Below are 23,049 nucleotides of genomic sequence, written 5' to 3' on the forward strand. Positions count from 1 at the left end.
AACAAAAAGCTCTAATAACCAAAAATAAGTCACCTCAGCAACAAATAAATGAAAGAACAAAAAGAAAAAAAAATAATACAAATAAGACAAAAAAGAAATAAAATAATAATTACATACATATATCAAAAAATTATATACATACATATGACAGAAGGGTCCAGCTTTAGTAGGAATATATTTGTGTTGCAATATATTGCCAGAACACCAGATGGTGATATAGTTTTAGGGAATGGACAACACAGCTGGTAACCTCTTTCTAGTGCCGAAGCATAGACCTGTTTCCTAAATTAATTGATTATTTCCTCAGCATTCAGTCCCTGCTGGGTTGAGATCTCAAAGCTCTCCAGAATCCTTCAGTGGCAGGTCTCACTGTGCCCTCCAACAGCAGTTCCTGTGGGGTTTGGGAGTCTCTGAGCCTGTCAGAATTTAAGGTTCAATCCCAGCAAGTGCAACTAAGAAGGCTGTGTTGTTGTAGGAGGCCTATCCTCATGACTTTGTAGTGACCTTCCCAACAGTGGCTGCCCTCTGGCTGCCAAGATCTTCCCAATATGGCCATCTCTACCACAGCCAAACCAGTGGCAAATTGGCACCAATCAGCCCTTAAATCTGGCTTTGGTACCCGTTTGGGTGCCCCTGCTCTTCCAGGCTTTCTAATCAACGTGCAGCTTCCCCAGAGCACTGAAGAGTGGACCCATCCTGGACCTCCATGGCTGAGCTGTTTGCTCCTGCCTGCTCATGCAAACTTGCCTAGTGTGTCAGAACTCCATTGCTCCAGTTCATGCATTGTATTCAGTACCTTGCCACCTCATTGCGCATCCTGAGCCACAGTTCCAGGCAAGGCCTCTGTGCCAAGCACAGCCTGGCTTTCTCCCATTCCTCAGTTGTACTATGAGAGTTCAGCTGAACTATCTTTCTCGTCTGCCATCTTGCTCCACTCCCTCTATATCTGTTTTTATACCAGTACAATGTTGTTTTGATTACTATAGCTTTGTAGTTTATCTTGAAATGAAGTAGTGTGGTGCCTCCATATTTTGCTCAAGATTCTTCAATAATTCTGGGTCTTTCATGCCTCCATACAAATTTTAGGTTTGCTTTTTCTTTCTTTGTGAAAAACATCATTGGGTGAGACTAGGAGGGAATTGTGGGAAGATGGTGGACTAGAAGTAGCTTTGCCAGAAGCTCTTGCCCAAAGGGAGAGATATTGGACTGAAGTGGATGGAAAGCATATGAGAGGAGCTATGCATTGAGAGGACTGCATGAGGTACACATCACCCTGGCTGAACCAAATGGCAGAAATAAGAAAGTTGAAGAAAAACAACAGGTACAAGCCCAGCTCTCAGAGGAAGGGAGACCACTCCCCCAAAGCAGGAGCTCCATGGTAAAAGACCAGTCAGCCAGTGAACTGGGTTTAAAAGTCTCCTGACCTTATCCAATGGGAGAGCAGTTGCTACATCTCAGTCCTCCTTCATTATTGAGTTCCCACCACTGAGACTGGGCCCTATTCTGTCTGGCAGAAAAGACCAAATATTTTTCTTGCAATCCTGAGCACCCAGATTGCTATTACCCCACCCTAGTTGTTGGTAGGACTGCCCCCTGTAGAGTGCAGAGTGTTTGACAAACTCACTGGAAAGTTGGGGAAGTCTGCTGGTCGCCAAGCTGCAGCGTAAGAACAGTAGCATGGTAGTCCAAGCTTTTGTGAGGAGAGGGTGAACTACCCTTCTCCAGCTCCTCAGGAATTCTCAGGCAGCTCTGTTTTCTGCCCTTCAGGACAACTTCTGCACTCCATTGAGTGGGTGGGGCCAGTGCTTTAAGCACTGACTTTGACTTGTGACTAATAGGCATGGCTCTCTGAACTTTGGACCTCTGGCTTCCTCTAGGCAGGGCTCTCTGAGCTCAGTTGGGTGGGCAGAGCTGAGGTTTGAGCTTCTTTGAACTGAACTTTGGATCTTTGGCCTCCACCATGTGGAGCTCTCTGAGCTCAACTGGGTGGGCGGGGCCAGGGTTTATGTGACTTTGAACTGAAATTTGGACCTGTGGCTCCATCAGGTGGGGCTCCTTGAGCCCAATTGGGTGGGTGGGGATGAGATTTAAGGGACTTTGGACTGAACTTTGGATTAGCACTCTGCACTGGCACTCTGAGCTCAGTTGGGTGGCACTCTGAGCTCAATTGGGTGGGTGGGATGAGGTTTTTAAAGCAACTTTGTACTGAATTTTGGATTAACACTTTCCACTGGGCCGAGGCTCACAGAGCTCAAGTGGGTGGGCTGTACTTGGTGCCTGAGTGACTTATCTGAACATCAGACTGGTGCCTCCTGCCAGGCAGCAGCCCCCTAATCTTGACTGGGAAAGCAGTGCCTAGTGCCTGAGTGACATTGTCAGAGCTCTGAGCCTACGCCGTTTACAGTGCTGCAGCCCTTAGCATTCATTTGGCTAGATGGTGCTCAATGAGGTGGCAAGGTACTGAATACAGTGCATGAACTGGAGCAATGGAGTTCTGACACACTAGGCAATGCATAAGCATCTCTCCTGAGCTCTGAGCCAGCGTTGTCAGCTGTCAGCCTTGTGAACTTGATTTGGTGGGTGGAGCGAGCACTGGCAGAGTGACTTTGATTGGATCTCTGGACCAGTACTACCTTCTCATTCTTGTCCTCCTGGAGATACTGTCTAGGAGGATTCACCACTTCTCTGCCTTTGTTAGTGCAGTGGTGGCATTGCAATGGTGAGGAGTGGACTCATCAGGGACAACCTAACCATTCAACTAAAAAAGTATAATTAACATACTAAAACAGAAAAATAGGGAGAAGCTGAAAATACTCATGAAGAGGAATCAGCTGAAGAACTCTGGCAACATGAAAAATCAGAGCAGATCAATGCCTCCTGGGGACATCAAAGGGAATACAACAGAGAATCCTATCCACAGAGAAATTGCTGAAATGTCAGAAATAGGATTTAGAATATGGATGGCAAATAAGATAATAGGACTGGAGGAAAAGATGGAAATGGAGAAACATAATGCAGTTGAGAAGTTGTCTCAAGAAATTATTGAATTCAAAGACAAAGTCACCAAGGATATGGACATAATGAGGAAAGATATACCCTGTTTCCCTGAAAGTAAGACGGTGTCTTATTTTAAGGTGTGCTCCTAAAGATGCACTAGGTCTTATTTTCAGGGGATGTCTTATCTTTCCTGTAAGTAGGTCTTATTTTCGGAGAAACAGGGTAGTAGAGCTTAAGGAATTGAATAAGGTATTGAGGAGCTTGATAATATAGTTGAGTCCTTCAGAAATAGAATTGAGCAGTGCAAAGAAAGAATTCCAGATAAAGAAAAAACTTTTGATCTATCCCAAGCATCAAAGAGGTAGATAAATGGAGAAAAAGAACAATATTCCCTGAGAGAGTTATGGGATCATTCTAGGAAATCAAACATCTGAATTATAGGGATTCTTGTGGGAGAAGAAGATGGTCCTAAAGGCACAAATTCTCTGCTCCAAGACATTATGGCGGAGAATTTCCCAAGTATTGCAAAAGACACAGCAATTCAGATAGTAGATAGTTTCACAACCCCAGCATGACTTAATCCAAACAAACCATCCCGTAAATACATTGTAATTAATTTTGCCAATGTTAATATGAAGGAGAAACTTTTGCAGGTAGCCAGGCATAAGAAAAGCATTGCTTATGGGAAAACTATCAGGATGACTGTAGATCTTTCAGTGAAAACTTTCCAAGCTAGAAAAGGTAGGTCATCGACCTTCAACCTTCTTAAACAAAACAATTTCTAGCCCAGGATCCTATACCCTGCTAAGCTGATTTTCTCTTCTTTTTTATTTTTTATTTTTTGAGACAGAGTCTCAAGCTGTCACTCTGGGTAGAGTGCTGTGGCATCACAGCTCATAGCAACCTTCAACTCTTTGGCTTAAGCTACACCACAATGCCTGGCTATTTTTTTGTTGCAATTGTCTTTGTTGTTTTTAGCTGACCTGGTCTGGATTCGAACCCACCAGCCTCAGTATATGTGGCCGATGCCCTACTCACTGAGCTACTGGTGCTGCCCTATACTGAGTTTCATTTGTGATGGAGAAATCAAGTACTTCAAAAACATCCACACGATGAAGAAATTTGCCATAACTCAACCAGCTCTACAGGAAATACTCAGACCTATTCTTTGTAACAGGCAACAGGAGGGTACACCACCAAAGTAAGCCAGCAATTAAAGAACAAAGCCTAGCTTCCACAATGGTGAGAGGCATAAAATTAAGCTCTGGGCTTCTGAAAAACAAGATGACCAAAAACTCTGCCACACCTATAAATTCTCTCAATTAATGTAAATGGTTTGAACTCTTCTTTAAAGAGGCATTGGCTGGCCGACTGGTTGCAAAAAAACAGGCCAGATATCTGTTGCCTATAAGAAACACACCTTACCTCAAAAGATATCACAAGACTTAGGGTGAAGGAATGGGCAAAGGCATTCTAGGCAAATGGAAAGCAGAAAAAAGTGGGGGTTTCAATCTTGTATGTAGATAAAATGGGATTCAAACCAACAAAAAAGTAATGAAAGACAAAGATGGACACAATACTGGTCATGGGAAACACACAATATGAAGACATTTCTCTTCTATGAACCCTATCTGAATGCTCCTCAATATATAAAACAAACCCTAACTGATCTGAATAATATGATATCTTCCTGCACTATAATAGCTGGAGATTTTAACATGTACTGTACAGATCTTCCAAGCAGAAACTAAACAAATAACGGATTTAAATAAGACCCTAGAACAAATGGACTAACAGACATTTGTAGAGCATTTTATCTTAACAAAACCTAATACACATTATTCTCATCAGTCTATGGATCATCTTCCAAAATTGATCATATCCTAGGTCATAAGGCTAACCTCAGCAGAGTCAAAAGAATAGAAATTATTCTTTTCAGACCACCATGCAATAAAAGTTGAACTCAACAGCAACAGAATCTTCATAAATAAAAGCATGACCTTATTGTCAATGATAGCTGGGTCACAGACAAAATCAAGAAGTAGATCGTTAAATTTCATGTACAAAAACCGTAATGAAAACACAAACTATCAAAACCTGTGGGATACTGCAAAGGCAGTCCTTAGAGCGAAATTTATAGCATTAGATGCTTTCATCAAGAAAACAAAAGAAAGCAAGTCAGCCACGTAATGGGCCATCTTAAGCAACTGGAAAAGGAAGAACAATCTAATCCAAACCTAGCAGAAGGAAAGAAATAACCAAAATTAGAGCAGAACTAAATGAAATTAAAAACAAAAGAATTATTCAGAAGAACAGCAAAACAAAAAGTTGGTTCTTTGAGAAGATTAATAAAATTGATAAACCCTTGACTAGACTAACCAGAACAGAAAAATAAGATCTCTCATAACTACAATCAGAAATGATAAAGGGGAAATAACAACAATTGAACAGAAATACAAAAGATTCTCAACAGTTATTATAAAAAACTCTATTCCTGGAAATTTGAAAATGTAGAGGAGATGGACTGGTATCTGGAAGCACAATGCTTTCCAAAACTGAGCCAGAAAGATTTAGGAGTCTTGAATAGACCAATATCAAGTACTGAAATAGCATCAAGTATCCAAAATCTCCCAGAAAAGAAAAGCCTTGGACTGGATGGTTTCATACCAGAATTCTATCAAAACTTCAAAGAGGAACTAGTTCCTATACTGCACAAACTTTTCCAAAATAGAGAGAAAGAAGGAATCCTCCCCAACATATTCTATGGAGCAAATATCACCCTGATCCCCAAACCAGGAAAGAATCCAACAACAACAACAAAAAACAAAACAACAACAAAAAAAACACTATAGACCAATATCATTAATGAATATTGATGTAAAAATATTTAACAAGATATTAGGAAACAATACAACAACACATTTAAAAGGTTATACACCATGATCAAGTGAGTTTTATCCCAGAGACACAGGGTTGGTTTCAACATACACAAATCTATAATTATAATATACCACATAAATAGAATAAAAAACAAAGACCATATGATTCTTTCAATTGATGCAGAAAAGGCTTTTGACAATATCCAGCATCTTTCATGATAAAAATACTCAAGAAAGTAGTCTTAGAAGGAACATTCCTTAAGTTGATAGAGCCTATGTACAGCAAACCCACAGCCAATTGAACGGAGTAAAACTGAAAGCATTCCCACTCAAATCTGTAACCAGACAAGGATGCCCACTGTTTCCACTGCAATTTTACATAGACTTGGAAGTCCTAGCCATGGCAATCAGGCAAGAGGAGATCAAAGGAATCCAAATGGGGGCAGAGGAGGTCAAACTCTCCCTTTTCACAGTTGACATGATCTTATCCCTGGAAAACCTCAGGGACTCAATTACAAAGCTCTTAGAAGTGATCAAAGTGTATAGCAGCATCTCAGGTTATATAATCAATACCCACAAATCAGTGCTTTCCTATATGCTAACAAATGTCAAGCCAAGATCAAAATCAAAGACTATTCCTTTTACAACAGCATTAAAGAAGATGAAATACCTGGGAATATAGCTAATTAAAAACGTGAAAGATCTCTATAAAGAGAATTATGAAACGTTGAGAAAGGAAATAGCAGAAGATGTCAACAAATGGAAGAACATACCATGCTTATGGCTGAGAAGAATCAACATTGTTAAGATGTCCATACTACCCAAAGCAATCTATAGATTTAATGCAATCCCCGTCAAAGCACCAATGTCATACTTTAAAGATCTTGAAAAAATAGTACTTTGATTCATATGGAACCAGAAAAAAACCCGAATAGCAAATACAGATTTTAGAAATAAATGCAACTCTGGAGGCATCACGTTGCCAGACTTCAGGTTATATTACGAGGCTGTAGGGATCAAAACAGCATGGTACTGGCACAAAAATAGAGACAGATCTATGGAATAGGATAGAGAATTTAGACATGAACCCAGCCACATATTATCATTTAATCTTTGATTAGCCTAACAACATGCAATGGGGCAAAGAATCTTTATGTAACAAATGATGCTGGGAGAACTGGTTATCCACATGCAGAAGACTGAAACTTGGCTCCCACCTCTCACCATTGACAAAAATTGATTCTTATTGGATCAAAGATTTAAATTTAAGACACGAAACAATAACAATTCTAGGAGACAGTGTGGGGAAAACACTTGAAGATATTGGACTGTGAAAAAACTTTATAAGGAAGACCCCCCCTAGCAATTGCAGCAACACCAAAAATAAATAACTGGGACATGATCAAGCTAAAAAGCTTTTACACAGCTAAGAGTACCACAAACAAAGCAAACAGACAGCTCTCAGAATTGAAGATTTTTTGCATGTTATGAATCTGACAAAGGTCTGATAACCAGAATCTATAGAGAACTCAAACAATAAGAAAAGTGCAATCAACCCTCTTTGTAAGTGAGCAAGTAATTTGAATAGAAACTTCTGAGGATGACAGACAAATGGCCAATAAGCACGTGAAAAAATGCTCATTGTCTTTAATTATCAGAGAAATGCAAAGCAAATCACCTAACCCCAGTCAGATTTTCCCACATCACAAAGTCCTAAAACACCAGATGCTGGTGGAGAGAAGGGAATACTTCTACACTGTTGGTGGGATTGCAAACTAATACAGCCCTTTTGGAGAATCCTCAAAGTCTAAATGTAGACTTTCCTTTTGACCCTGCAATCTCATTACTAGAGATCTGTCCAGAAGAATATAAATGATTTTCCCACAAAGACATTTGCACTAGAATATTTTATTGTGGCTTAATTAATAATTGTCAAGTTGTGGAAGCAACCTAAATGCCCATCAACCCATTAATGGATCAGTAAACTGTGGTATATGTATGGAATATGCATACATGTGGAATGGAATATTATGCAGCCATTAAAAAGATGGAGACTTTACATCTTTTACATTTACCTGACTGGAGTTGAAATACATTCTTTTCAGTAAAGTATCTCAAGAATGGAAAGGTAAATATCTAATGTACTCCGTGCTAATATGAAATCAATATATAGACAATTACATGTTCCTAAGAACAATAGACACTTATTATAGTCCAGTTTGGGGGTAGAGGGAAGTGGGTGGGGGCGAGTGGGGAGGACGTATGGCAGAAGGAAGGAGGGCATGAGGTGGGATCTCACCTAATATGCACATTAGGAGGGTTATAACGTGCCGCCTGGGGCAGGGGCTCTTCTACAAATGGAACTTTACCCTGGAAGTAAGAGCAATGCAACCTAAATATTGTACTCTGTTACTTTGAATAAAGTTAAAAAATACATCATTGGGCATTTTGATAAAGATTGTATTGAATCTGTATATCTCTTTGGCCAGCACATGGATATTTTAGTAGTATAAATTCTTCTAGTCCATGAACAAGGGATATTCTTACTTATTTGTGTTGTCTTTAGTTTCTTTCTTCAGTGTTTTATAGTTTTCAATGTATAGATCTTTACCTTCTCGATTATATTTTTCCTAGGTATTTTATTGTTTTTGATGCTATTGTAATAAGATTGCTTTCTTTCTTTTTTTTTTGAGACAGAGTCTCACTATTTCATCCTCGGTAGAGTGCCATGGTGCACAACTCACAGCAGCCTCAAACTCTTGGACTCAAGCGATTCTCTTGCGTCAGCCTCCCAGGTAGCTGAGACTACAGGTGCCTGCCACAATAGGCTGGGCTATTTTTATGTTTTCATTGTTGTTTAGCTGGCCTCAGCTGAGTTTGAGCCTGCCACCCTCGGTGTATGTGACTGGCACCATAACCACTGTGGTATAGGCACCGAGGCAGGATTGTTTTCTTTATTTCTTTTTCAGATAATTTGTTGTTAGTGTATAGATACATTACTGATTTTTGTATGTTGATTTTGTATCCTGGAACTTTACTGAATTTATTTATTACAGTTCTAACAGTTTCTGGGTGAGTCTTTAGAGTTTCTATGTATAAGATCATGTCATCTGCAATCAGACAATTTTACTTTTTTCTTTTCAATTTGAATGTATTTTATTTCATTTTCTTGACTAATTACTCTTGCTAGGGCTTCCAGTATACTTTATTGAATAGAATTGGCGAGAGTGGGCATCTTTGTCTTATTCCTGATCTTTGAGGAATAGTTTTAGCTTTTCATCGTTAAGTATGATGTTAGCCGTGGGCTTGTTATATATGATCTTTATTATGCTGAGACGTACATTCCTCATATATCTAATTTATTTAGAGTTTTTATGATGAAAGGACTTTGAATTTTGTTAGATGCGTTTTTTTGCATATATTGAGATATGAGTTTTATACTTCATTCTGTTAATGTGGTGTATCATATTTATTCATTTGTGTATGTTGAACATTCTTGCATTCCAGGGATAATTCCTACTTGATCATGGTATGTCATCCTTTTAATATGCTACTGAATTTGGCTTGCTAATGCAGGAGAACCTTTCTAAGTTGACCACCCTAGGCACTATAACAAACTGGTCAACATACAGAAGAGGTTAACATTAACATAAGGAACAAGCCTTACTGTATTGATACATACATGTGGTGCTTGTCCAACTTATGATAATTAGGTCAAGTTAAGGAGGTGGTTGATGTAGGGAAGTGGTCAACTATGGAGGTTGTTCTGTATTTTATTGAGAATTTTTGAATCATGTTTATCAGGGATTTTGGCCTTTAGCTTTCTTTTCTTGTAGTGTCCTTGTCTGACTTTGGTAGTAGAGATGTGCTAGCCTTGTAAGGTTTTTTTTTTTTTTTTTTGCAGTTTTTGGCCGGGGCTGGGCTTGAACCCGCCACCTCTGGCGTATGGGGCTGGTGTCCTACTCCAGTGAGCCACAGGTGCCACCCCTGTAAGTTTTTAAATATTTCCTCCTTTTCATTTTTGGGAAGAGTTTGGGAAGGATTGGCATTAACTCTTCTTTAAATGTTTGATAGACTTCACCAACCAAGACATAGTGTTCTTCTTTGTTAAGAATTTTTGATTACTAATTCAGTCATCTTACTTTTGTTGTTTTGGTTATATTTTCTATTCTTTGAGATTCAATGTTGGTAGGTGATATGTTTCCAGGAATTTATCAAAATTTGTATATTTTTCTAAGTTATTGAATTTGTTGGCATGTCATTTTTCATAGTAGTCTTTCATGATTTGTGTTTCTGTGGTATCACTTGTAATGTTTCCTTTTTCATTTCTAATTTTATTTATTTAAATACTATTTGTATCTATTTTTTCTGAGTCTAGCTATCTTTATGGATTTTTCTCTGTTCTTTGTTTCCTTCCTTCTTCTGACTTTGGGTTTAGTTTGTTTTTTTCTTGTTCCTTGAGGTGTACAGTTAGTTTATTTATTTGAGATCTTTCTTTCATCCTTTAAAAAAATTATTTATGTATTGTTTTAAGAGATGAGATTTTGCTGTGCTGCCCAGGCTGGAGTTCAGTGGCTATTCACAGGTGCATAGGGCACACTTCAGCCTGGAACTCCTGGGCTCCTGCCTCAGCTTGTGATATCTGGAACTACAGGCACATGCCACTGTATCTGGATGAGGTTTTTTTTTTTTCTTAATGTAGGCTTTTATCTCTATATAAACTTTGCTCTTAGAACTGCTTTTGCTGCATCCTGTAAGTTTAGCTCTGTTGTGTTTCTATTTTCATTTAGTCTCGAGATACTTTTTGACTTCTGTTTTGAATTTTTCTTTGACACAGAGTGTGTTGTTTAATTTCCACATACTTGTGAATTTTCTAGTTTTCTTCCAGTTATTGATTTCTAATTTCATATCATTGTGGTCTGAAAAGATACTTGATATCATTTATGTTTTCTTGAATTTAAGACTTGTTTTTGTGGCGTAACATATCATGTATGCTAGAGAATGTTTGTGTGTGGATGAATATAATGTGTATTTTGCTGCTGTTGGATGCAGTGTTCTACATGTTTTTTAGGTCCATTTAGTCTACATTCAAGTTCTGGTCTACTTGTTGATTTTCTGTCTGGCTAATCTATTCCCTTTGAAAGTGGGGTATTGAAGTTCCCATACTATTATTGTTTTGCTGATTATTTTTCCCTTCAGTGCTGTTTTTTTTTGGGGGGGGCAGTACAGAGTTGTTGTCACCCTAGGTGCAGTGGCACCATCATAGCTCACTGCACCTTCAAACTCCTGAGCTCAAACAATCCTCTTGCCCTTAGTCTACCTAGTAGCTGAGACACAGGCACCCACCACAATGCTTGACTAACATTTTCTATTTTTAATAGAGATGGGATCTTGCTCTTGCTTAGGTGGGTCTTGACCTCCTGAGCTCAAGAAATCCTCCTGCTTCAGACTCCCAGAGTGTCCTTCAGTGCTGTTAATATTCTATATGCAATAGAACCTCCATAACTGACCATCTCCCTACATTGCCAACTTCTTTAAGTTGACCTAATTTTCATAGACCGGACATGTACCACATGTACGTATCTGTATAGTAAACCTAGCTCCTTATGTTGACTGTCTCTGTATGTTGGTTATAGTCCCTTTGGTGGTCAATTGAGGACATTTGTATGTAGGTGCACCACTGTTAGGTGTATCTGTATTTACATTTGTTATATTCTCTTGATGAATTGCCCTTTTATCATTATGTAATGGTCTTCTTTATTTTGACAGTGTTTTGTTGTTATTGTTTTTTAATTTTAAAGAGACAGGTCTCAAATACCTGGGCTCAAAGGATTCTCCCTCCACAGGCACAGGCACATGCCACTGTGCTTGGTTTGTTGTGACAGGTTTTGATAAAAGTATAGTCTTGCCTGCTCTGTTTTGGTTACTGTTCGCATGGAATATCTTTTTCCATCTCTACACTTGGAGTTTATTTTATTTATTTATTTATTTATTTATTTTTGAGACAGAGTCTCACTTTTTTGCCCTAAGTAGAATGCAGTGGTGTTCCAGCTCACAGCAACTTCCAACTTTTGGGCTTAAGCTATTCTCTTGCTTCAGCTTCCCAAGTAGCTGGGACTACAGGTGCCCACCACAATGCCCGGCTTTTTCTTTTGTTGCAGTTATCACTGCTGTTTTTTTTTTTTTTTTGAGACAGAGCCTCAAACTGTCACCCTGGGTAGAGTGTGGTGGCATTACAGCTCCTCAAAGCAACCTCTAACTCCTGGGCTCAAGCGATTCTCCTGCCTCTGCCTCCCAAGTAGCTGGGACTACAGGCGCCCACCACAGCACCCGGCTATTCTTTGGTTGCAGCCGTCATTGTTGTTTGGTGGGCCTGGGCTGGATTCGAACCCACCAGCTCAGGTGTATGTGGCTGGCGCCTTAGCTGCTTGAGCCACAGGTGCTGAACCATCACTACTGTTTTTAATTGGCCGTGGCTGGGTTTGAACTCACCACCCTACGAATATGGGGCCAGTGCCCTACCCACTGAGCCACTGGTGCTGCCCCATACACTTTGAGTTTATATGTACCCTTAAAGCTAAATCGAGTCTCTTGTAGATAGCATGTAGTTAAATCTTTTTTTTTTTTTTGAGACATAGTCTCACTTTGTCACCTCTGCTAGAGTGCTCTGGCGTCATAGCTCACAGCAACCTTTAACTCTTGGGCTCAAGTGCCCAATACAACACCCAGCTATTTTTTAGAGATGGGGGTCTCTATTAGTAAAGATGGGATCTCACTCTAGATCAGGCTGGTCTCGAACTTGTGAGCTCAGACAGTCTGTCCACCTCAGCCTCCCAAAGTGCTAGGATTACAGGTGTGAATGTAGTTAGATCTTATTTATTTATTTTTTAATATCTATCCAGGTACAGTATGTCATTTGATCAGAAAATTTAATCATTTACTTTTCTTTTTAAGCCCGTCTCATTTCTGTTGCTCAGGATAGAGTGCTATGGTGTCAGCCTAGCACACAGCAACCTCAAATTCCTTGGTTCAGCGATCCTTCTGCCTCAGCCTCCAGAGTAGCTGGGACTACAGGAACCCACCACAATGCCCAGCTAATTTTTCTACCTTTTTTTTTTTTTTTTTTTTAGTAGAGGCAGGCTCTCACTCTTGCTCAGGCTGGTGTCAAACTCCTGAGCTCAAGTGAATCTCTTTTCTCAGCCTCCCAGAGTGCTAGGCTTAATAATTTACTTTTAATGTAATTATTGATAGGTAAGGGCTTATTGTTACCATTTTGTTAATTGTTTTCTGTTTTATAGTTCCTTTTTCCTATTCTTCCTCATTTCCTGTCTTCCTTTGTGATTTGGTGATTCTTTATAGTGGTATGGTTTGATTTCTTTCTCTTTTGTGTGTCTACTGTAGGTGGTTTTCTTTGTGATTACCTGAGGCTCACATAACATGTCTTATAGTTGCAACAGTGTATTTAAAGGTCATGACTTAACTTTGACCACATAGGAAAACTACATAGTAACTTCTTCTCCAACATGAAGTTGTTAATATCAGACTGTCCATCTTTTACATTTTATAGTTCTTTTTAAAGTCTTGCAACTTTTATACTGGAGGTGATTTTTTACTCTCCCTTTACAGTGTTTGAGTATATTGAATTTGTATATATTCTTACCTTTACAGTGAGTTTTTTCATTGTTAGCATTTCTGTGTTTTAGCTTACAAAAATGCTGAAGAACTCCTTTTAACATTTTTGTAAGGCAGGATTAGTGGTCATGAACTCCCACAATTTTTGTTTATTTGGGAGGGTTATGATTTTATATAGGTTACTTGGAAGGCCTCACTGAGAAAGTGACATTTGTGCAAAGATGAATGAATCATGAGTATTGCAGATGGCGTTGTAAACAGGTGTAAAGCCCTGGGGAAACATAAAGAGGTCAGTGTGACTAGTGTGGAATAAATGCTGGAGAGAAGAGGTTTGTGGATCTAGAAAATTTTGGGTGTGGTAAGCTACTATGAGGACTTCAGTTTCTACTCTGGGTGAGATGGAGAGACATTGGATATTTGTGAGCAGATGCACTGCATTTAAAATAAATATAACAGGCAGGGCATGGTGGCTCACACGTGTAATCTTAGCACTCTGGGAGGCCAAGGTGGGTAGATTGCTTGAGCTCAGGAGTTTGAGAACATTCTGAGCAAGAGCAAGACCCTGTGTCTACTAAAAATAGAAAAAATTAGCTGGTCGTATTGTCAGGTGTCTGTACTTCCAGCTACTTGGAAAGCTGAGGTAGGAGTATTGCTTGAGCCCAAGAGTTTGAGGTTGCTATGAGCTATGATGCCACAGCACTCTACCCACGGTGACGGAGTGAGACTCTGTCTCAAAAAAAAAAAACAATAAAAAAAAACAACCCAAACCAAAAATCAAAAAAGAAAAATAATACACATCCGCTTCACTAAATTCCATATACTATATAATTCCTCTTTTTAGAAATGGTTTTTAGTATATTCACAGAGTTGTGTAATCTTCACCATAACAAATTTTAGAACATTTTCGTCACTTCCAAAGAAACCTTGTACTCATTAGTAATCACTCTCATTTCCTCCTAACTCCCCAGAATTAGGCAACCACCAATCTATTTTCTGACACCATGAATTTGACTGTTCTGGACATTTTACATAAATGAAATCATACAGTATGTGGTCTTTCATAATGTGGCATAATGCTTTCACTTTATTTTCTTTTATACCTGAATAATATTCCATTGTTTGGATATACCATGTTTATCCATTCATCAGGTGATGGACAGTTTTGGTTTTTGCTAGTTTTTGGCTATTATGAATAACACTGCTATCAACATTTGTGTATAAGTTTTTGTATGGACGTATGCTTATGTTTACATTTCAGGTGCTATTAATACGTTTTAAAGGAGCATATTTACTTGACTAAGGATAAATGACCTAAGTTTTCATCTGAGAAGGAGGTTTGGCTATATTTGCTGCTTTCTTTTCTTTGTTCATTGTCTCTTCTTACAGGGTTAGGCCATTTTTTTTTCTAGCAATTTCCCTGTACTTTTGTATTCTATCTAGTTTCTCTGCTTTGGTTTTCTCTGGGTAGAAGTTTGGTCACATTAAATAGGTTTCCCAAAAGATAGGGTCAATTCTGTGCAGAGCCTTAATGCAATTAGTAATTAAGATACGATACAAACTCAGTTTATGAAAATCCCTAAGGAGAAATTGCACAGTATTTTCTGTTCTGAGTTGGGACTCACTAGTGAATCAATTAAGTGAAAACAGCATTTAAAATATGAAATAGAATCTCACACAAGAGGAACAAGTATTACTTTATGAAACTGTTATTTCAATTAACATGTATGTGAACTGGATCAAGATATAAAATGTGTATATGTAGACCTCTCATGTAATTAACATTGTTTTTCTTCTATTTTATTTTTATTTTTTGGAGGGCAATGTAGTATTATTCAGCATAGAATATTTAAATCAAGCTATATCATATCCAAATAGGCAATATATATATAAGAGCAATTTGTTGTTTTTGTTTAATATAAACATATGTAGATGACCTTTGTATCTTTTTGTGAATAAATATAATTTTCTGATAATGTTATGGCTAAGAGCATATGTATTTTTTATTGTAGGAGTCATACCCCATGGAATTATGTGGTAAATGATCTTGGCACAGAAAAGGATTAAGAATGATGGTAAGTGATCACGCTACCTTAAAGATGAACCTTAATTTTTTGTGCTCCCTCTTTTCTTCTTTCCTTCTATTTTTCATTTATTTAGAGTCAGGGTCTTGCTCTGTTTGAGTGCAGTGGTGCAGTTGTAGCTTACTGCAGTCTTGACCTCCTGGGGTTAAGAACTCACCCTGCCTCAGCCTCTCAAGTAGCTGGGACGTTAGGCCTGTGCCACCAGGCCCAGCTTATTTAAAAAAATTTTTATAGCGATGATGTCTTGCTATGTTACCCAGGTCTGGAACTCCTGGCCTCAAGTGATTCTCCCACCTTGACCAATGAAAGTGCTTTGGATACAGCATGAGCCACTGTTCCTGGTCTGCCTTTATTTATATATTTATTTATTTTTATTTTTTTAATTTTTTTATTAAATCATAGCTGTGTACATTAGTATGATCATGGGGCACCATACACTTGGTTCATAGACCGTTTGACACATTTTCATCACACTAGTTAACATAGCTTTCGTGGCATTCTCTTAGTTATTTTATTAAGACCTTTACATTCCACTTTTACTAGGATTCACATATTCCCTTGTAAGATGCACCGCAGGTGTAATCCCTCTCCCTCCACCTACCTCTCCCCTCCCTCCCCTCCCTTTCCCCCTTCTCCCTATTCTTAGGTTGTAACTGAGTTATAGCTTTCATGTGAAGGTCCTACATTAGTTTCATAATAAGGGTGAGTACATTGGGTACTTTTTCTTCCATTCTTGAGACACTTTACTAAGAAGAATATGTTCCAGCTCCATCCATGTAAACATGAAAGAGGTAAAGTCTCCATCTTTTTTTAAGGCTGCATAATATTCCATGGTGTACATATACCACAATTTATTAATCCATTCGTGGATCAATGGGCACTTGGGCTTTTTCCATGACTTAGCAATTATGAATAGGGCTGCAATAAGTATTCTAATACAAATATCTTTGTTATGATGTGATTTTTGGTCTTCTGGGTATATGCCCAGTAGAGGGATTACAGGATTGAATGGTAGATCTATTTTTAGATCTCTAAGTGTTCTCCATATCTCTTTCCAAAAGGAATGTATTAATTTGCATTCCCACCAGCAGTGCAAAAGTGTTCCCTTTTCTCCACATCCATGCCATCATCTCTGGTCTTGGGATTTTGTGATGTAGGCTAGACTCACTGGAGTTAGATGATATCTCAAAGTAGTTTTGATTTGCATTTCTCTGATGATTAAAGATGATGAGCATTTTTTCATATGTCTGAAGGCCGTGCGCCTGTCTTCTACAGAGAAGTTTCTCTTCAAGTCCTTTGCCCAGCCTGCGATGGGATCCCTTGTTCTTTTCTTGCTGATGCATTTGAGTTCTCTGTGGATTCTGGTTATTAAACCTTTGTCGGAGACATAACCTGCAAATATCTTTTCCCATTCTGAGGGCTGTTTGCTTGCTTTACTTACTGTGTTCTTGGCTGTGCAGAAGCTTTTTAGTTTGATCAAGTCCCAATAGTGTATTTTTGAATCTGCTTCAATTGCCCGGGGGGGTCCTTCTCATGAAAAACTCGCCCAACCCAATTTCTTCAAGGGTTTTCCCTGCACTCTCTTCTAGTATTTTTATAATTTCATGTCTTAGGTTTAAATCTTTAATCTAGTGGGAGTCTATCTTGGTTAATGGTAAGAGGTGTTGGTCCAGTTTCAGTCTTCTACAGGTTGTCAGCCAGTTCACCCAGCACCATTTGTTAAATAGGGAATCTTTTCCCCATTGAATGTTTTTAATTGGCTTGTCAAAGATTAAATAACGTTAATTAGCTGGATTCATCTCTTGGTTCTCTAGTCTGTTCCAGACGTCTACTTCTCTGTTTTTGTGCCAGTACCATGCTGTTTTGATCACTATCAATTTGTAGTATAGTCTGAGGTCTGGTAGTGTGATTCCTCCTGCTTTGTTTTTATTTCTGAATAATGTCTTGGCTATTCGAGGTTTTTTCTGATTCCATATAAAACGAAGTATTGTTTTTTCAAGATCTTTAAAGTATGACAGGAGCTTTAATGGGGATTGCGTTGAAATTATATATTGATTTGGGTAGTATGGACATTTTAACAATGTTGATTCTTCCCAACCATGGGCATGGTATATTTTTCCATTTGTTAACATTCTCAGCTATCTCTTTTCTTAGAGTTTCATAGTTCTCTTTATATAGATCTTTCATGTCCTTTGTTAGATAAACTCCCAAGTATTTCATCTTCTTTGGCACTACTGTGAATGGGATAGAGTCCTTAATTGTTTTTTCAACTTGACTATTGTTGGTATATATAAAGGCTACCGATTTATGAATGTTGATTTTGTAACCTGAGACGCTGCTGTATTCCTTGATCACTTCTAAGAGTTTTGTAGTAGTGTCCCTAGTATTTTCCAGATATACAATCATATCATCTGTGAAGAGCAACAGTTTGATCTCTTCTGACCCTATGTGGATACCCTTGATCACCTTTTCTTCCCTAATTGCGGTGGCTAAAACTTCCATTACAATGTTAAAGAGCAATGGAGACAATGGGCAGCCTTGTCTGGTTCCAGATCTGAGTGGAACCAGATCCAATTTAACTCCATTCAATATGATATTGGCTGTGGGTATGCTGTAGATGGCCTCTATCAGTTTAAGAAATGTCCCTTCTATACCAATTTTCTTAAGTGTTCTGATCATGAAGGGATGTTGGATGTTATCAAAAGCTTTTTCTGCATCGATTGAGAGAATCATATGGTCTTTGTTTTTTAATTTGTTTATGTGCTGAATTACATTTATAGATTTACGTATATTGAACCAGCCTTGAGACCCTGGGATAAAACCGACTTGGTCATGATGTATGATTTGTTTGATATGTTGCTGGATTCTGTTTGTTGAATCTTGTTGAATATTTTTGCATCTATATTCATTAGTGATATTGGTCTATAATTTTCTTTTCTTGTTGGGTCTTTTCCTGGTTTGGGGATCAGGGTGATGTTTGCTTCATAGAACGTGTTGGGTAGTCTTCCTTCTTTTTCTACCTTTTGGAACAGGTTGAGTAATATAGGTACTAATTCCTCTTTAAAGGTTTGGTAGAATTCTGACGTGAAACCATCTGGTCCTGGGCTTTTCTTTTTGGGGAGATTTTGTATGGTTGATGTTATTTCCGAACTTGATATGGGCCTATTCAACATTTCCACTTGATTTTGGTTAAGCCTTGGAAGGTGACGTGCTTCCAAGTAACGGTCAATTTCCTTCAGATTTTCGTATTTCTGAGAATAAAGTTTCTTATAATATTCATTAAGGATTTTTTGGATTTCTGAGGAGTCTGTTGTTATTTCGTCTTTGTTATTTCTGATTGATGAGATTAGAGATTTTACTCTCTTTTTCCTGATTAGGTTGGCCAAAGGTTTATCTATTTTGTTGACCTTTTCAGAAAACCAGCTTTTTGATTTATTGATCTGTTGTATTATTCTTTTGTTTTCAATTTCATTTAGTTCTGCTCTGATTTTGGTTATTTCTTTTCTTCTACTGGATTTGGTGTTGGAGTGTTCTTCCATTTCCAGTCTCTTGAGATGTCCCATTAAGTTGCTTACTTCCTCTCCTTCCGTCTCCTGAGGAAGGCTTGCAGTGCTATAAATTTCCCTCTTAGAACTGCCTTTGCGGTGTCCCAGAGGTTCCGATAGTTTGTGTCTTCATTGTCATTTTGTTCCAGAAATTTGGCAGTTTCCTTCTTGATCTCATCTCTGACCCAGCTATCATTCAGCATAAGGTTATTTAACTTCCATGTCTTTGTATGAGTATGCAGATTCCTGTTGTTACTCATCTCAAGTTTTATTCCATGATGGTCTGAGAAGATGCATGGAATAATTTCTATTCCTTTAAATTTACTGAGGTTAGACTTGTGACCTAAGATGTGATCAATTTTGGAGTAAGTTCTGTGGGCTGATGAGAAGAATGTGTATTCAGTTTTGTTTGGATGAAATGTTCTGTAGATGTCTGCTAAATCTAAATGCTGGATGATTAGATTTAAATCTAGAATTTCTTTACTCAGCTTTTTGTTGGAGGATCAGTCCATCACTGCCAAAGGAGTGTTAAAATCTCCGACTATTATAGATTTGGAGGAAATCAAGTTGCTCATATCTCTTAGAGTTTGTCTTATAAATTGAGGTGCATTCTGGTTGGGTGCATAGATGTTAATAATTGAAATCTCATCATATTGAGTCTTACCCTTAACAAATATGAAGTGACCATTCTTGTCCTTCCTTACTTTTGTTGGTTTAAAGCCTATTGTATCCGCAAATAAAATTGCAACACCTGCTTTTTTCTGGTTACCATTTTCCTGAAATATGGATGACCATCCTTTCACTCTGAGTCTGTATTTGCCTTTTAAGTTAACATGTGACTCTTGTATGCAACAAATGTCTGCCTTGAGTTTTTGTATCCAGTCAGCTAACCTATGTCTCTTTTGAGGGCAGTTTAAGCCATTCACATTAATGGAGAGTATTGATAAGTTTGGTGAAATTTTGGGTATTGAGTTTTTCGAAAGTCCAGTGGGCATTTTTAATCCTTTTGCCATTGTGGAAGTTGGAGTTTGATCAGAAGTTTCTGAGTGAGTTTACTTTTGTAGTAGAGGATTGGGTTGGTTATTATGGAGGATAGGTCTGAGAATATCCTGAAGAGCTGGTTTGGTTATGGCAAATTTCTTTAGCATATGAATGTCATTAAAGTATTTAATTTCTCGGGCGGTGCCTGTGGCTCAGTGAGTAGGGCGCCGGCCCCATATACCGAGGGTGACCGGTTCAAACCCGGCCCCGGCCAAACTGCAACCAAAAAATAGCCAGGCGTTGTGGCGGGCGCCTGTAATCCCAGCTACTTGGGAGGCTGAGGTAAGAGAATCACCTTAAGCCCAGGAGTTGGAGGTTGGTGTGAGCTGTGTGAGGACACGGCACTCTACCGAGGGCCGTAAAGTGAGACCCTGTCTCTACAAAAAAAAAAAAAAAAGTGTTTAATTTCTCCATCATAAATGAAACTCAGTTTAGCTGGGTACAAGATCCAGGGTTGAAAGTTATTTTGCTTGAGGAGATTAAACGTTGATGACCACCCTCTTCTGTCTTGAAAAGTTTCAGCAGAGGTATCTGCAGTCATTCTAATGTTCTTCCCTTTGAAGGTAATAGTTTTCTTTCGCCTGACCACTTTGAGAATTTTCTCCTTCATATTAACTTTAGTGAAGTTAATTATGATATGGCTGGGGGATGTCTTATAGGGGTTGAGTCGTGCTGGGGTTCTGAAGCAATCTGCTATCTGAATTTCAGGTTCTCTAGGCATGTCTGGAAAATTCTTTTTCATAATTTCATGCAGAAGGGCCTCTGCGCCCAGTGAGGCCACTTCATCTGTTTCAGGAATTCCTATGAGTCAGATACTTGCCTTCTTCGAGTTATCCCAGAGCTCTCTGAGAGAGTGATCCATTTTTGCTCTCCATTTCTCTTCCTCTTTGAGAGTTTGGGAGTGTTCAAAGGCTTTATCTTCGATGTCAGAGATCCTTTCTTCTGCTTGGTCCATTCTGTTGCTAAGGGATTCTACTGTATTTTTCATATCTTTGAGGGCTGCAAATTCTTGCTTCAGTGTGTCTAAGTCTTTGGTGGTTTTGTCTTTAAATTCGTTAAATTCTTCAGACAGCTTTTGAATTTCTCCACGAATTCCTAGTTCTTTTGTTAATCGTGTTTGCCATCCAAATTCTGAATTCGATTTCTGACATCTCAGCCAGTTGTTTGTGAATGGAATCTTCAATTACATCTGCCATATCTTTCCTTGGGGGGGTTGACCTATTCTGGCTATTCATGTTACCAGAGTTTTTCCGCTGATTCCGCCCCATGATTGTTTCACTCCTTGTGATTTCTCCCCTGGTGTTTTGTCGAGGACCAGTATAGTGCTGTGGCCTGAGAAACTGGGGCCCTGTTTGGTGTAGAGGGGCTAAGTGGTTCTGTCTTGTTTTCAGCTGGTTTCTATTTAACCTAGTGAAACAGTTACTCTGGGTTGAAGTCTCAGCTGTGGAGAAATACCAGCAATTAATTCACCCCACCCACCACAGGCAACAAATGGAAAAGGAAAATCAAATCTTCCTACATCCACGCCCGCAGGGCACCACCTGGATAGTCCCCAGGTGAGTGGCTCATTTCAAAAGGTCCAAATCAATTGTCTCAGTCAGCAGCTGCCTCGGGTGGGAGAGTTCAGGAGGTCCCTGGGAACTGGATCACAGACGTCTGGTGACTGCTCTAATATGGCTTGCTCCAGTGCTGCGTGGAGTCAGGAAGAGCCACCCAGTTAATAGATCAGTCTGGGAAGATTGATGCCTCCTTCCGCATCTTGCAGTTCTGTCACACCCAGTCGCTGCTAGCCCCACAGGCTGTGACCCAGTCAGTTGTCTGCAGTAAGCAGATACTCCAGGGGTTTGCACCTGCCTAAGTCACAGGGTAGTCTGTGTCTGCTCGTCTAGGCCGCTACTCTCTGTTTTTATCCAGCAGGGGGTGGTGTGGCCTGTCCACCTCAGGCAGTTGATGGAGGCTGGAGGTGTTCACTCAGTTCCAGCCCCACCCTTAGTTTATGTTACTGGGTGAACGGAACAACCCTGTGGGAGTTTGTTTCTGACCCTGCTAGATTCTTCTGCAGAGGCGAGGCTGATTTGAGTTCCCAGAACCTGTGCCTTAGGCCCTGTCTTTAGTCCTGTGGGTTTGTATTCGCAGCCCTATCAGTTGTCAGCTGCAGCCTCTTGGCCTCCTTTGTCTATAGGCTGGTGATCCCCCTGAGGGCCATGTGCGTCTTAGGCTCAGTCAAGCGGTCCTCTGGATCAGCCCTACCTTGGGAGTTTCCTGGCTCTGCGGGTGTGTTTTGTAGTCCCCGTGTTCCACCCAGGTCAGTGCTGCCTCAGGCAAACCCTTTACTCACGGGGCCTGTGTTTTAGTCCCAGGTCTGTTCCATGGTGGTTGCCATCTGAGAAGATGCTCGGCCTCATCTGGTTGCCCAAGAAGATAGGAGGAGAGGCTATGGGATATCTGGGTGTGGACCTTTGTTATTGCTGAAGACGGCTGTTGCTCTGTGTCTCGGGGCACCACCGCTCCAGTGTAATTCCCTCTTAGCCGACTGTTGTCTTCTCGCTCCTTTGCTACAGAGTCAGCACTGGCCAGCTGCAGTCCACGTCCTGTCTGCACCTCTCGAGAGTTCACCCAAGAATCTGGACTCCTGGGAGGGCACGTCTCTAGATCATGGAGTGAGAGTGGAGGGGAGTGTTAGGGGCTCAGAGTTGCAGGTCGTAACACCAAGCTCATTGAGACCAAATGAACAAATAAGCAGATACAAAGGTTACCAGGCACACAGGCCCATAGATACAGAGACAGATGGAAACACATAGACATACAGGTAACAGCAACGGCAACAGCAATATAAGAACAACTGCAATAAAAATAGTGATAATCGTAAAATAA

The 23,049-nt window shown here is 39.5% G+C and overlaps 1 protein-coding gene across 1 annotated transcript in view; it reads left to right on the plus strand.

Annotated features, from left to right (window-relative positions):
- SCAPER (S-phase cyclin A associated protein in the ER) overlaps nucleotides 1-23,049 on the plus strand; it is a 580,407-nt gene that overhangs the window by 19,293 nt on the left and 538,065 nt on the right. The window contains exon 2 of the mRNA XM_053594624.1: nucleotides 15,518-15,580. Coding sequence (XP_053450599.1) covers nucleotides 15,575-15,580 — 6 coding nt within the window. The 5' untranslated portion in view covers nucleotides 15,518-15,574. The remainder of the gene's footprint in view (nucleotides 1-15,517; nucleotides 15,581-23,049) is intronic.

This window comes from Nycticebus coucang, chromosome 6 (genome assembly GCF_027406575.1).
Source record: "Nycticebus coucang isolate mNycCou1 chromosome 6, mNycCou1.pri, whole genome shotgun sequence".
Lineage (NCBI taxonomy): Eukaryota > Metazoa > Chordata > Mammalia > Primates > Lorisidae > Nycticebus > Nycticebus coucang.